The following is a 17,382-nucleotide window of genomic DNA, read 5'->3' as shown; positions in this document are numbered from 1 at the left end:
TCGTGTGAATTTTACTATTCGTTAGACTTCTGTGTCTTTTGAACTCTAGGTACTCAGCACTCCGATTCCGCGTAACGTCAACAATTAATAAGGAAAGTATTGTGGATTTGCCATGTGAAATGTTTTTTTGTTTCTCCCTTTATTTGGTTTGTTCTCCGAGGAGCGTCGGGTCTTGTGAACTCGAGGAGCTCGCTTCGATCAACCTGTCGAAATAAATCTTGAATGTGACCAAATGTGTTCGTGCTCTTTCTTCTGGAAGTGACCTGAAAGATGACAGTTATTATTATTATTGTCGTTTGGAATAGATTAGTATTTGATTAATAACAGATCGGTAAATATAAGGCTTTCATCTCTGTCTCGAAATGGGAAACGAGATACTGTTAAGATTCGCATCCGATCACTGAGGTTATTAGCAATAAGAGAAGGTAAATGTAAAAAGTTTTTAAATAACAAATCGTAACTTTAAAAAGGCGAATGATATTCCAAATACCGCACGCGCTTGGTAAATCAGCGCTAAATCATTTCCTCGTAAATTGTATAAAACTGACTATATTTCTACACTCTTCAGCACAGATCAATCTGACCCTGACGATCTGATCGGAAATACGCTTTCTCTGTTCGCAATTGTTTTGTGAGAGTTGAGCAAAAATAACTTATAAAAAAATAATAAATATTCAATTAGCAATTGTTTGGATTCGACCTTATGTTTATTCATATTTGGATATAGCCTAAGTGCTCTACTGGGGTTTCAGCGTGAACATGTTGAATTCTGTTATGACCCTTTACAAGATTGTTAATAATGTATGCTATCCAAATAACGGACTGTAATGTTTATTTAAACGATCGTTATTATTATTATTAAATTAAACATCTAACGAATTTTCACGTTTTACATATTTTTTCCTTTCCTTCTTTTCCTCAGATTAACAAGCTAAATTCAGATTGTCGGATTTATAATCTTTGTTTATATTTATTTATATATATATATATATATATATATATATATATATATATATATATATATATATATATATATATATATATATATATTTGAAAAAGGTTTATATATATATATATGTATATATATGTATATATATATATATATATATATATATATATATATATATATATATAATATATTTATATTTAAAAAATCGCATATTGCATGTCTGTATATTGTAACAATAAAAGACGAAATTCGACCAAGGAAACAAGACTTTTGTAATTTTCTTCACCTTCCTGTTCTTCTTCTTCTCCTTAATCATAATATAATAATAATAATAATAATAATAATAATAATAATAATTATAATAATAATTATAATAATAATAACCGCGGTAAATGATTCAAACTCTTTTTTTGAGAGAGAGAGAGAGAGAGATCGGACAGAACTGACTTCAGGGTTCAAAGTTCGACCGGCTTCTCAGTAAACTTCACTTCAGTAAACTAAAATATTTATTGCATAAAATAGCAATTGCAATTTTTTCTGATAGGCCTAAACAAAGAAATCTAACATAAACCCCATTCATCTGAACCCGAGCCGCTGAAAGCAGATACACGTCTTATGTGCACGCTGTGTATTTGTCGCCGAGATTTAACGTTTTTCTATAACCAACAGGTTAAAAGAAAATATACATTCGCATTAAAACACATAAATATATGTGTTTATGCGGGAAAATAATATTTGCATTCAGTCGTGTGTAAAATACAGGCGTCGGCATCAAGGATCACGTTACGTTTAACTTTAAACCTCGTTTATATATATAGGGATGTCCAATAAAATACGTGTTTGAATAAAATTCATAAAGCAAAATAAATATTCATAATTGCGAGCGAATGTGAATTAAAAGCCATGCTTGCGTTTGCTCCATTATGACATCATCTTGTCCTGCTCTGTTGCTGTGAGTGTGAAAATGTGTCTCTGTGTTTGACATGTGAATCTCTGGAGCTGGAAACCTCAGGCCAATGACACCATCCTTCCTCTCACACTCATCTCTCCTTCAGTCAGCCTCTGACAGCTGCTCCTGACAGGAGGAGTGTGTGTGTGTGTGTGTGTGTGTGTGTGTGTGTGTTTATGAGAGAGAGGTCTGCAGGCAAACAGTCTCGGGGTGAAGGTCTGAATGGTTGGCATGCATTTGCTCTCCTTTGACTGAGAGGTTAACCACGATTGTCTCTCTCTCTCTCTCTCTCTCTCTCTCTCTCTCTCTCTCTCTCTCTCTCTCTCTCTCTCTCTCTCTCTCATGGAGTCTATAGAGAGTAAAGTATAGAGCAGCATATGGCATATTCTGTGTGGGTGGCAGAGCCGGGGCGTCAGTCTGGCTTTTATATGGCCACAGTTTTCACGTTCATATCTGTTCTTTATGAGTCCGTGCAACTCACTCGTATTAAAGCGCTATCCATAATGCATGCGTATATGCACATACATAAACTCAGACAATCAACTTACTCTAAGTGAATCAATTAACGAAAGCGGCTCATAATTGCACCCCATGGCTTAATTGTCAATATGTCACAAGTAAATATGAATTGCATTTACGACGCAAGCATAATGTACAGTATATGCCACAAATCACGAGGCGCGACGTAGGCATGGATTCTCGGTGTGGGTTTTGTAACGAAAAATAATATTTCGTTTTTTCTGCATCTACGGTGCATTGTTAGCGGGGTTATTTTTTTGTATTTGTGAAAATAACTAGCGATTTCCCAAGTTAAAATTGTTTATACATCTAATTTTATAATTAGATAGATATAGACAAGTATAGACAGATGATAGAGATATAGATAGATAGATAGATAGATAGATAATAGATAGATAGATAGATAGATAGATGATAGATAGATAGATAGATAGATAGATGATAGATAGATAGATAGATAGATAGATAGATAGATAGATAGATAGATAGATAGATAGATAGATTCTGTTTTTGTTTTTAATTCCATGACAATAACATAATTCATCTCTTCTGAATTCACAACATAAGTCTTGTAAAATTTGATCAGTGAGGATGAAAAATCAGCGAGTCTGAGAAATCTATTTAAATTGTTTATTTGCTTCGTTAATGATCTTATTGAATACAATGTTAAATTTGAGTCCTGATAAATAGCAATTATTTAAATGGACAAACAGTGTCTTGAATGGTTAAAGGGCACAATCCCTCTGAGTCTGGCATTGCCTAAAATAAATAGCCTGTTAGAAATAATCTGGGTGATTAAAAGTGAAAAATGCTCTGCCCCCACAATGGTGATTTACCACCTTAAACTTTGGCTGCAGAAGTGAATAATAATTCCCGAAGAGAGAGAGAGAGAGAGAGAGAGAGAGAGAGAGAGAGAGAGAGAGAGAGAGAGAGAGAGAGAGGAAAAAAGGACAGCTCTAGTCACATTGTCAACCCTCCTAAATTTCCAGCCTTCTCCGGGACACAGATGGCCTGGGACACAAAACTCTCCCTATTAAATTCCTAATAATCATTTCTCTTGTGGAATGGTGTGAGAGACTGGGGAGGGGAGGGGTGAGGCTGAGGGATCTGCTGTTTTAATTAGATGCTTTAAGGAGCAGAGGCGGTGTGGGAAGCAGTGCATTCTGGGAGTGATGGGTGCAGGGCTGCCATACAAATGACACCACAGCAGAAGCCAGGAGCTCATTTGCATGTCAGATTGGCATCGGATTGGCACTGGGCCTGGGCACGGGGAAACACTCCTGAACTCGGCAGTCAGAGGTCTGAAGAGGAGAGAAAGACGGCAATTATGTTCCGAGTGTGAGAGTCTGTTTGGAGAAAGTCAAACTAAAAATTACGTAACTGAGCAATGTTTTAAATGGCTCTAGAAACGGTTCGTTCCGAAGCAAATACTGTAATTACAGTGATATGTGTTGAGTCGTCATGCACTGATTTCAAACGCTCAATCAGATACACAGTGTTTGATGCTTGTATTCATATTTAACTTGTAAAGTATACATTATACGATACTGCGTGTTTATATTACTGTGAAATTATGTGAAAATGCAAAATAAAAAAATAGCTTGTATTTAATTAATTAAATTACACTGTTACTTATTCTAACAATAATCGCACATACGTTTTCAGTGTTTATATATACACACACACACACACACACACACACACACACACAATTTGTATATACATATGTACAGTTATAAAATAATATACATATTTTATATAATCCTACAAAGACATAGGCCTACATTAAATATTGTGTGTATATATATATATATATATATATATATATATATATATATATATATATATTAGTATATAAAATCTCACTGACATACATTCTGACAAGAATCGTGCATAATAATTGTATTTATTAAAATTGCATGTATGTATACACACACACACACACACACACACACACTCGAAATACATAAATATGAAATATATTAATATTTAGCACATATATTTTTAATTTGACAGAATCATGTATGCGCTGAGAGTTAAACTGATTTTAATGCAAGACTTTCATATTAACAATAGCCCTGCTTCATAGTAAACTACCTGTTTGTATTTCAGTTAAAATTCCGATAGCATTTCTCCAACTTTTCCATACTGTACGAAGTTTCAATTTCGTGGGAGTGAACATGATACAGTCATTGATTAAACATGTATGAGTCCCCGTCATTTATATAAATCATAAGTTTATTGGCGCCCCAGAAAGACTAATAAGAGACATATTTAACTTCCATTAGTAAAAGCGGCGACAGATCGTTTATAACAGCGTGGATCTCGCTGAGAGGCTCTAAGCTATTAAAGAGTTCATCTCAAAGAGCTTCATATTCTGTTGACATTTTGTCCGAAGTCACGTTTCACAGCATAAGAGAATTCAGAAGAGAAAGCGTCCGCGTGAAAGCCTTTAACAGACCCGCATGCCCGAGGGAAAGAGCGGCAGTTCATAGTCAGCAGTTTAAAATAAAGTGATTTTAAAGTCCAATAACAGAAAATAAGCCTACATTAAATGAACATTAAACCGAGCAGCTTTTCTATGTCCATGTCTGTCTGTGCTGTTTGTCTGTGAGCAAATGGGACACGATCCAACTGCCATTACCCAGAAACACACCTGCTGTTCACGGCTGATACCGAAATCTAAAATAAATCAGGCCGTGGAGTTTATTGGAAAATAAAATCTGAACTGCTCGAGTGTGAAGTTTCTGCAGCGTCATAATCATTTTAGTTCATTAACTGCCTTGAAATAATCCAAACGGCAGGAGTTTAGACTACGATTTTTAAAAAATGTATTTTAAAGAAATAGGAAAAATTGGATAGCCCTAGCTCTGGGTCCCGATTGGTCTATTTAACAGCGAGGCCTGCTAACAAACCCTATAGTATTTTCAATTTGCAGAAGTGACTGTTTATTATTTATGTAATAAAGTAAGAGTTGTGCCATGTTGTGGCATTCATCTTTAAATTTGAGAAGACGTCCTTGCATTGGAGATTTGTACATTTCCGTATATTTTCTGTATATTTGTATATTTCATGGGTCTGGCTTATGGCGCGCTTCCAGCTTCGTTTAGCTGCGCAAAACTGCTCGCTCGAAACTGCAAATTGTTGAGTTATCCGAATGTGTTACCTGTATTGTGAACACGCTGGTTTTTAGCGCAGATAGTTGTACCGTTTACTGCACTTTGTTATTCTATTATTTCCCTATGGCAGCTAATGAACAGGAAGTCTCACACATTCACAGTGAATGATGGAGGAGGTACCGTAGGCAGTCTCTGGTTAAAACTAAAAGACAGAAATCTTGTTTTTGGCTGCTCGTTTACACTGGAAATGCGAATTTACATCGTTCGTAAGCGTGAAAATATCATGCATTCGGTCTACGCCGGTAGTGTTCTTTACGATGGCGTGCAGGCGTAAAGCTCCCAGCTCATTTTCACCAACTCACGCATTGTAAAGCTGTTTTATGGAGTTTTGTCAACTGATTTTTTTACCGGGAAGATGTTTGTCGGCCTGAACCGTGAGCGGTTCTTAAAAGCGGTCCATTTTCTGCTAATTCTGACACTGTTCTACAGAGGTAAAATGCGCCGTTACATAAGTCAGACAAAAACCTTGAAAACAATCCATGCATTCATTTCCACGGCCTCCAGTAAGCAACGCAACGGCAGGGTGAAATGATGAAGACCTCAGCATTTGCCCCGAAGGCTGCAAGTAATTTTTTTTCAAGGTGGAGGTGCTCTTGACCCAGAGCTCCGTAGCTTCAGCAGCAGATGTGTGATGGTGTGTGTACACTGCTGATCGCTGAACTACGAACTGTCGAAGCGACTCATTCAAAGTCCTCTAGCGGCGTCTAGTATCGCACAGCAACATTCATATCAAAACAACATTCACAAATTTTTGATGAAACCGGCCAGGTAATTAGAACGAAGGCGGAGCTTTGTGACACGCTTCGTACGGGTGTCTTTGATGTTCATCTAGCATGCAAATTTATTCTGCACTATGGGGTCTTTACAAGCAAATGCTATGTTTACATTTCACACGCATTCAACAACAATGCATTGCAGGGCTGTTTACACCGTTCACGTTTATTCACTTAGTGCATTGCATTCGAAAAGACTTGCAATTGAGGAATGAGAATCACTTTAAGGGCAAATGGCGAAAAAAAAGAGAATTGCAAAACTAGAAATGTATGCATTAGTGCAGAAACGTTAGAATAACAGCAGTGCAGAAGCGGGGAGTATTTTGGTAGCATTGATTTAGCATGATAGTTTTTGTTAATATTTTCTGTTGGGTTTTTTGTCATTTTAATGTTTGCTTTAAATATCATAGTTTGGTTTTGTAGTTTTACTTGGTTCAGCTATAAACTTGAAAAATGAGAAATGTTGCCTTATTTTCCATTCATTCTAATGAATGTTTATCAATGAAAATGTTTTTTAGTTAATAGTAACCCTAATACAAACAGCATTTATGAATATTAATTTCCTTTTTAGTTCTCAGCTTTCTAAAGGAAAAGTTTATTAACATTTCTAACCGTTATAAGACCGACTGATATGGAAAGGAAATCATACGTGTTCGAAAGGGTGAGTACATGACAGGATTTTTTTCCCATATCGCTATTTCTTTAAGCACACATGTGGCCTAATCAACAGTACACTGATTTTTTGACAGTCACGTTTCACCCTCTCTGTCCTCCCGTCCTACTGTTGTTCAGCTCATGATGTTCCTCTGTTCCACCTGTCCACCGGGGACGGCCCTGTTCTCAGGACTCCACCCCTGTCTTTCCCTGTCCTGCGATTGGACAGAAGTGAGCTGTCTGACTGCAGAGGGGGGAAAACTTGGTTCCCATCCAACAAAGTGTCATTGGGGACACGCATGGCCTGCTGGAGGCAGGGACTCGGGCGCTAATGGGGCCCGCAGAGCAGCACCTGGGGATTTTGGAGAGGGCTGGAGGAGAATTCAGAATGCCTCGGTAACCAGAAGGACTGTTTCCTCCTTACACTTTTTTGTTACCTTACTTTTGAAACGCCAAGGTGTGGTAGTCTGCAATCTGTCATGTTTGTTTGTCATTAGCTGCTGGTTGACAGCTTGCTTTTGGATAGACTGATAGAACAATGGATGGGCAGATCTGCTGGCAATTCCTGAGACAAAAATGTTTCTACGACGAATTTGTTTTTCTAGATAGATAGATAGATAGATAGGTAGATAGATAGATAGATAGGTAGATAGATAGATAGATAGAATGATAGAATGATAGAAGGATTAATGATAGATAGATAGATGATAGATAGATAGATAGATAGATAGATAGAATGATAGAAGGATTAATGATAGATAGATAGATAGATAGATAGATAGATAGATAGATAGATAGATAGATAGATAGATAGATAGATAGATGGAAGAATTAATGATAAATAAATAGATAGATAGATGAGAGAATGAGATATAATAGATAGATAGATAGATAGATAGATAGATAGATAGATAGATAGAATGATAGAATGATAGAAGGATTAATGATAGTTAGATAGAATGAGAGAATGATAGGATTAATAATAGATAGATAGATAGATAGATAGATAGATAGATAGATAGATAGATAGATAGATAGATAGATAGATAGATAGATAGATAGATATGATAGATATAGAGAAGGATTAATGATAAATAGATAGATAGGGAATGAAGGAAGGATTAATGATAGATAGATAGATAGATAGATAGATAGATAGATAGATAATGATAGATAGATAGATAGATAGATAGATAGGATTGATGATAGATAATGATAGATAGATAGATAGATAGATAGATAGATAGATAGATAGATAGATAGAAGGATTAATGATAGATAGATAGATAGATAGATAGATAGATAGATAGATAGATAGATAGATAGATAGATAGATAGCAGAAGGATAGATAGCAGAAGGATAGATAGATGATGGATAATAGAGGGAACGCTAGATAGATAGATGGTTTTGTTTTATTTTATGATTTATGCAGATGGCGTAATGAACCTGAACTCAATAAATCACTCCGCTTTATGTATTTAAATGTTCTTCTCTCTAAACTTTTTTTGATGAACTTGTGAAGCGGTTCTCATATATGAAGCACATATGTTCACCTAAACAGGATAAGACTATATTTACAAGAGCAAAGAGAAAACATTTATTATTTCATTAAAAAGCTTGTTTGAAAAAATCAGAGAGAGAGAACGAGAGAGAGAGAGAGAGAGAGAGAGAGAGAGTGAGAGAAGTGGTAAACAGGCAGGGCAGGTGTTGACGATGCTAATGAAACGGATGACAGATGGCGAAGTTTCTCAATTGCGCTCACTGTGCGGATAATGGATGAAGGTAATCAAATTCCTCTGTGGCTCTGTGACTTTCCTCACAAACTTTCCCATCAATAGTGCCATCAACGCCAGCGCCGCACCTCACGGCTGTCACACACTCTCTGGAGCCGTAAGAGCCCCGCTAAACTCCACGCAAAGAGCTTTCAGAAAGTAAGGGTCCGTTCAAGCGGGACCTATTTTTGCATCCGTTTTACCATGTAAACACGCTAGACAGATATATTTGATCATTGTTTGAGACACATCTAGCTGTTTTTTCTGCGCCTCACAACATCTGCTGGATTTTAATATGATGTGACAAGTTAAAACAGTCCAACTTCCAGAAACTGCATCTAGAACAAAAACTGTTATTTTTATTCTTTATTTTCCTTCTATTAAAGTTAAAAACACAGAAAAATGCTTGGTAGCATATAAAAAATATATATATGTATATATTTTTAATATATATATATATATATATATATATATATATATATATATATATATATATATATGTGTGTGTGTGTGTGTGTGTTTATTCATTAAATAAATATATATATGTATATATATATATATATAAGACCCACTGACCTTATATATTATTCCTATATTATTGTTTGTTTAAAAGATACAGTATTTAGTGCAAAAAAAAATAGCAAGATATGCTGATGTCTGTTCCGTATTATATCTCTTATATATTCCATATATATATATCTTCTGAGTAAAATGCATTGATTTAAATGTTTAGAGATTTATTCACGGACTGATTGAGCAGAAAGACAGCTGCCTTTTGTTTTCCGACAGCCAAAAGTCATAATAAAGCACAACCTCTCGCTTAATTATACTGTTTCAAAATTGATCACAATTCGCTGACGTGTAATTTGTGTATTAGAGAAAAACACACTCCTCTAAAGAGCCACTTAACCGCAAACAAAGCACCAATACACGAAAGCAGTTCGGTCTGGATACGCTGCAGGCCTGTACGCTGGCATTAAATACATGAATGCATTTTATTCTTCAGCAAGAAAAAAAGAAACATACATGAGCAAAAAATGAGTGAGTGAGATATTTTCACAGGTCTGTTTTATGAAACAGATTTTCTTGTCAATCTTGCTTAGAGTAACAAGGTGCTAATTACGCCAGATACATTTCCAGGGCGCCAAAACATATTGGATCTAAAAAAGTGTAATTCCTCGTGTGGGGAGGATGGTATCAAATTGTGCATTTGTTTCATTTTTTCTATGTATTTATTCATTTGTTCTTTTGTTTTCGTGAGTGAGACAAACCCGTTCTTTTGTGCTGGAATTAATTAAATCTCCGCTTTCTCAAAAAAAAAAAAAACTGTCTAGCAGCTCTAGGCCCCAGAGGAAAACATAAACATAAAATGATTAGCGTCAATCAAGTTCAAATAGTTTGATGATTTGAATAAAATCCTAACTCAAAGTAATGTTTTTCTTTTTGAGCTCTGGACATCTGACGTCTCAAACTTTGGAGGAGGCTTGGTGCAACTCTTTTATCGGACTCGCTGACCAACTGCACTTTAAAGCAGAATCTAAACAAACACGTTTGCTCAAAGTGCATTTTATGAATGAATATACACCCTGTTCACGCCCAACTACTTTTTTGCATTCCACGACCATGCATTAAAATGGAGTTTTGACCAATGAAATGCGATCTCAGCGAATTTATCCGACAAACGTGAGACATGAGACTTTGGTGGACTTAAATTTGAAAAGTGGTGTGTATCAATACCTTGTAAATGTAATAACTTCCTCATGTTTATTTGTGCTGCACTACAGTTAAAATAAGTTTAGAAACAGTTATTGTAAAATTAGAAAAGGAGGTCTTCTTTGTTCACTACAGAAGGCTTGAATAATTCACTTTAAGCACAGATCTCGCCAATAAGGGTTCAAATTTATACTTGCCTTGGCAATATTTCACTGCACATGATGATCAATAGGCATTTTACACTGATTGGCATGTCAGACTTACTTACTGATGCTTTCAAGACAATTACAAGTCATTTTGCATTTTCATCAGAAAACTCTGAAGTCAGCTGGAAACACGATTGTATATTAATAATATCAGTATACTTTATCGTTCTTTGCAAGACAACGCTGGCACAACATGGCAAACGGATGTAGATTGGCCTGATGTGAGACTTAAAGTCATGCTTTTATTACTCGGGCTAGTAAAAATCCCCCAAAACAGAACAATTTGTCCACAATAAAGCACCAGTGAATAGTCATAGTTCAAACCACCGTCTAAAGAAAGAGCTTAAGCCAACATACAGGCTTAAAAATACGATTTCCTCGAGCAATGAGCCAGAAATCCAACCTAGGCTCATTGGAGAACAAGTGCTCTCTTACGTACATGTCTACAAAACTTAAAAAACCCATAAAGATGCATATGAATCGGTACAGTTTCCAGCTGGAAATGAACACTAGGCACATTTAACTTCAACACAACCTTTATTCCCTTTCACACAAAAAGTATCATTTACTGGTACGTTTTGATCAATAAAGTCTATTCATAAAATTAGTTGCAGAACGTTATGTTATGACTTCAAACATTCATGACATCCTGCAACGATTTGAGAACTGATACGTGTTCCTATGCATAGGTTTTCCCGCTTTCGGTAGATCACGTGATACGTGCGTCGAATCCCTGAAGGTAGGTTGAGTTTGGTAGAAACGTGCGGTAAGGTACATAATTGCGGGGTTGCATACATATTTGCAGAGGCACGTATTTCCAATGAGCCTGGGTTGTGGAAAATCATTTACGCTGAATTTATAAAGCTAAACTTTCCGGTTTATTCCCTTTCATCCATAGCCACTTCACTCATCCGCCTTTTTCTTGGCGTAAGCGCGTGCCGCCATTGTAAATTCCACGGTCTAGCTTCCGGTCTCATCGGCGTCCAGCTATCCCTAGCTGTACGAAGCGGTTTTGCTGCTTGATACTGAAAATTGTGCGTGTCGTAGGTGTTATTTTAATGTATTTTCTTAATTATCAACACGCTGGAGTTTGAAACAGGCGCGTCTCACACGCTGCTGGCTCTTTGATCGCCCCTGGTGGTGGTGGCAGTATAGGACATAAACCCGCCCCCTCCGTGCAAATGAAGAGGACTTGAGTCCAAAAAAAAATTACACTTCCAATGCAATTTTCTGAAATATGGTTTTAGTCATTTATGGTAACTGTTTTCATTCTGATATATGTTTCATTGTCCGATTTAGTGATGAGTTTGATTTTAGCTAGTCATTTAATGCTCTGGCTCCAAATGCCTCATTTACTCAAGATGGCAGCAGCCATGCTGAGATGATTTGGCTTCAATTTCCTATAGTGGAAGAAGCAGAGCGTATAGTCATTTTTTTACAGTGAATGTTTACTGAAAATAAGTTTACTGCTTATTCTCCTCGCTATTTACCTAGCTTCTAACAAACCGGAAATCACACCCATAGACTTACTTCCGCTCTGAACAAAAAGGTGGATATAATTTGACAGTAATTCGTGATTTACTGTAATATATAGTTTTAACATGTCAAGGATTTGGAACATGGCTTTATCCAGTGTTCGTGACTTCTGTTCTGAAAATGTATGCAAATTAGAGTCTGATTTTAATTAATGATGAGCGGTTTTCGTGTTCAAACGTTTCAGAAAACTAGTAATACAAAACAACTGCGAGAATGGTGATATCTGTTAGTCTTACTCACCCTGTCTACGCTGACGCGCAAATCAGGGCTATAAGTGAACCTGGCTTCATTATTTATGCATTTTAATGGCCTCTTTGTGCTTTGCAAACAAACTTATAGGCTAATGGAAGCAAGGGCATATGGTTTTACATGCATAAAAACCGATCAGGATATGCACATAGAGCGCCTCAATGTTAATGTATAGGTAGTGTGGATGATCGCAATAGCGCCCGGTCGATCCACACACGGCTCAGAGAGCTCCGATATCCTCGGCACTGCTGCTGCAAGCTGCCAGTCGGTATCACACCTTACTGCCTTTAAAGATTGCCCCTGCAGAGACAGCAGGAACGCTGAACAGCCGGGCAGCCCTGGAGAGTTACGAGGTGGGAGCCATGCCAAGACATGCCCACCAGAGAAAGAGAAAGAGAGAGAGAGAGAGAGAAAGAGGGGGTGAGGAGGTGCCCATCCACAGCTATCATGAAGGACAGAGAAGGGGATTTGAACAGAACCGACCACGGATCCTGGCACATGTACCTGCACAGCCAATCAATTGTGGAGTCTTTGCGATGATGCTGCGTGAGATATATGCGCAAACATGCCGGCCCGCGCCGCCGTAATCCACAGAAATGGCAATGGAAGACAGAATGTAAATGAGGCTGTTATTGCACAGTCGTTACTCATCAAACTGAGCTGGAGAGACTTCAATGGCCCTGATGAATATGCATGCAAATTTGTTAATTAAGTTAATTATTCTGCTGAAAATTCATTTGTCTTCCCAAGGACATTTCTGCAATGATTTTAACATGTTTCTACCATTAGTCATGCACAGTGCAGTTTAAAAATCACTTTGTCCACTCTATTTATTTATTTATTTCTAAAAGTTTCGCTCCCGTGGGGACGGTAGCGGGCAGAACCGGACGAGTCGGCGGAGGTTGCGATTTATATGTGTGTGCATGTGTTTAAGCAAAGCGAGGCGGTCGAGCGCATGTCTCATGAAGAGGCGTCGCCGCGGCTAGTGGTGTTTTAAAACGTACCAGAACAGAAAGCTTAGGTAAGAGCGCGAAGAACCTGCTTTATCTTAAAGGAGTATTTCACCACAGCCCGTTCAGAGGTAGATGAGTTTCTTTAACTGAAGCGCATTTGGAGAAATTCTGAATTCCACCACTTGCTCACCGATGGATCCTGTGCAGTGAATGGGTGCACGTCAGGATGAGACCATAAGCTTAATAAAAACAACACACCACTCCAGTGCATCCGATTAATGTATTGTAAAAGCTGCGTATGAGAAATAAATCCATCAAGTATTTTTTTTTACATCAAATCCATTCCTTCTGGCTACAATTCTCTACACTGCAAAAAAAAGTACAAAATTAATGATATAGTAGCATTATGTTTTATGGATTTAATTTAAATTTACATGTAAATACTGTAATTTCAGTAACTGATATAATGGTAAAGGAACACTCCATTTTTTTTAGCATTCAGCAAGATGCTACTGGTCTAATTAGATTCAATGATCTATGCTAAGCTATACTGAAAGTGCAATCGCCAGCCAGGAGATCGACTGAAAGTAAACGTATTAACTCTGGGGAGTCGGAGAATGAGCCTATTTCCAGAAAGTAGAAATGGACTATTTCCTTTAATATACAGACCTATTAAAGTTCTGAAATCTGTTTTGTACATAATACAATGATAACCAACAAAAGCAGGTGGTGATGCGACACCATCATGGAAATTCACATGAAGCCAAAACAATGCAACAGAAATTGATTTATCAGCATTAGGTGCATGCAACCTAACGTACACAAGCGATAAGAGAAAGAATCCAATGTGAAATGTAATGCATTTGTAAAACATATGTTTATTCACTGTAAATTCACGCATTCTTTTTCTCTTCCAAAAATAGTGGACTTCCACAAAGTAATGTCCAATACAGTTTTTCACCTTATAGAGTAGGGACAGAGCATTAACCATTACCATTTTATGGGTTTTACTGTCTCTATATTAAAATCGGAAGAATAAGTTCACCTGTAATATTGTTCACTCCGGTGAAAAGTCATCTAATCTAAACCAGGAGAGAAATATGCAAAGATCCAAATTATGAGAATGATTCCAAGCTAAGATGTGGGTATATTTTAATGTTAGGGGACACCAGAGAAAGCATTATTATGAAATGGACTCTTATTTTGACCAGAAGAGACAGTTTGAAGTCCTTAATGATGGATTATTTTTCTCACAAAAAACACAGTGTATTTGCTTCCCAGGTCTGTAAACCGATGGACTGTTGGATATTGTGATGTTTTTCATCAACCGTTTGGACTCTTTCTGATGGCGTCCACGCTCAGCGAGTGATGTTATATGCCTGCTACTCAAAAATCGAAAGTCCGAACATTTAGAAAACTAAAAGCATTTGAGCATTTTTTTTTTTTTTTTATCTGTAGCTACAAATGGTTTCGGGGCGAGTTCCTTGGCGAAGCTTTAGGGTTTATTCAAATCCCCAACTCCCGAAATGCTTTATATAGCGCTAATAAATTAAAGGCAGTTCTGGTTATAATGAGGAAGAGATTAGTATAAAATCTTTCAGAGAACAGATGTCTATCAGCTCCAATCGATGCCACACCTGGTTATTAAAATGCATCGTTTCATAAAGCAAGACCTTTGAGTGAGCAGAGAATAATCCTTTGATATTTAGAAGAGAAGAGAGTTTTGTTTTAGTAAGATGAGACTCTAATTCTGTTCCAGGAGTTAAATTAATATCATGTAAATAAAGAGATGCTGCTGTTGTGCAGAAGCGTCACAGGTGTTAAAAAAATAAAATAAAATGGAAAAGCTCAGAACAAGCGCTGATGAATGATTATGAGCGCATGAATGTAGTCTGAGATTGTATATCATAATTCTCTCGTCTGACTTCCTGTAGAGGAGCTGTGCAGTGTGCCTCGTGTTTTTGGTTTGATCAAGGATGATTTTAACACCGTGTTTCTCTCAATCTGCTCTCAAGTGCTCCCAGGCGTCCTCGAGGTTTGCCTGCGGCATATGCACCTCTTCCCCTCTCATATACAAACAGGACTCTGTATCTGCAAGTACAGTTTCAAATCTGTTCAAAATATAGCTATTCACGTTGTTTAGAAATATTTTTTAATATTAAGTAAATATAGACAGAATAGTATATCTATCTATCTATCTATCTATCTATCTATCTATCTATCTATCTATCTATCTGTCTGTCTGTCTATCTATCTATCTATCTATCTATCTATCTATCTATCTGTCTGTCTATCTATCTATCTATCTATCTATCTATCTATCTATCTATCTATCTATCTATCTATCTGTTTGTCTATCTATCTATCTATCTATCTATCTATCTATCTATCTATCTATCTATCTGTTTGTCTATCTATCTATCTATATCTATCTATCTATCTATCTATCTATCTATCTATCTATCTATCTATCTATCTGTCTGTCCTATCTATCTATCTATCTGTCTATCTATCTATCTATCTATCTATCACTCTATCTATCTATCTATCTATCATCTATGCTTCTATCTATGTCTATCTATATCTATCAATTATCTAGAATATCTGCAAGATTTTAAATTCTAGCTTCTATCTGTTTGTCTATCTATGTGTCTATTTATCTATCTATCTATCTATCTATATCTATCTATCTATCCTACATCTATCTATCTATCTATCTATCTATCTATCTATCTATCTGTTTGTCTATCTATCTATCTGTCTATATCTATCTATCTATTCATCTATCTATCCTATCTATTTGTCTATCTATCTATCTGCTCCTATCTATCTATCTATCCTCTATCTATCTATCTATCTATCTATCTATCTGTTTGTCTATCTGTCTGTCTATTTATCTGTCTATCTCCATCATCCTATCTATCTATCTATCTATCTATCTATCTATCTATCTATCTATCTCTATCTCTCTACTCTCTCTATCTCTCTATCTATCTCTCTATCTATCTATCTATCTATCCATATCTATCTATCTATCACTATCTATATCTATCGTTATAATACAATTAATATCACAAGAATATCATCTGAATTTTTAAATTTGAAACAAAGCTAATGCAGCCTTCTTGCTTCCCCACTGAACATCTCATCAAACCTAATATAGTAACATCTTATTTACACTATATGGGAGTAGTTGTCACACTGGGACTGATGCCATTAAATTGCCTGCAAGCGGTATCAGATCATAAACAACAAAAAACCTGAAAAATAACTGCTAACGCACTAAACATCAAAACCTTTTAATATTGCCACATTATTAATGTGACACACGTGACCCACCCCCACCCCCATTTGTACAAAAGTATTTTAAAGAAGGAGGAATTTGCTTATTATCTATGCCATACAGACTTTCAGAAAACAAGGACAGCAAAATAAAAATGAAAAAATCACATCACGTTAAATAAAGACAGGAGGAAAGCAGGTAAGAACAGGGAGGTCTAATGAACTCTATTGAGGCAGAAAACAACATCTGTTTGGCTCCTGGCTTATAATCTGAGCAAGCATTTTGCAGAGAGGTACAGTATGGTAAAGGCCACGTCTTAAAGAAACTTATAAGCAAGATGCAGAGAACAGGTTTGTCTGTTCTCAACTTTTCAGCGATAGACCTGTTTCTATTCTGAAGGCTAGGCAGATTAGAAAGGTCGCTTTCTTTGAAGAAGCGGCGTTATTTTTGCTTGTTTATGTCGGCGCTCTGAAGCACAGAGGAAGATAAATAAAACCCGACACGGTCACTTCTGTATAGGCAAGACTTGGTCGAAAATATCTTCACAAATGTTGTCCGTGTTTATATTTGATTGTGGGTGAAGCGGCGCGATCGAGGACATTTAGCGAGATGTCGTACTATAAACAGACTGTCATTTAACACTGCT

The 17,382-nt window shown here is 36.6% G+C and overlaps 1 protein-coding gene across 1 annotated transcript in view; it reads right to left on the bottom strand.

Annotated features, from left to right (window-relative positions):
* Positions 1 to 15,452: 15,452 nt before the first annotated feature.
* The window catches only part of LOC122327477 (semaphorin-4D-like), a 6,296-nt gene continuing 4,366 nt past the window's right edge, over positions 15,453 to 17,382 (bottom strand). Inside the window, exon 7 of the mRNA XM_043222873.1 lies at positions 15,453 to 15,544. Coding sequence (XP_043078808.1) covers positions 15,453 to 15,544 — 92 coding nt within the window. The remainder of the gene's footprint in view (positions 15,545 to 17,382) is intronic.

The sequence above is a fragment of the Puntigrus tetrazona genome, chromosome 2 (assembly GCF_018831695.1).
Source record: "Puntigrus tetrazona isolate hp1 chromosome 2, ASM1883169v1, whole genome shotgun sequence".
Taxonomy (NCBI): Eukaryota; Metazoa; Chordata; class Actinopteri; order Cypriniformes; family Cyprinidae; genus Puntigrus; species Puntigrus tetrazona.
Note: the sequence above shows the minus strand (reverse complement) of the source record. Positions and strands in the feature narration are given on the sequence as shown.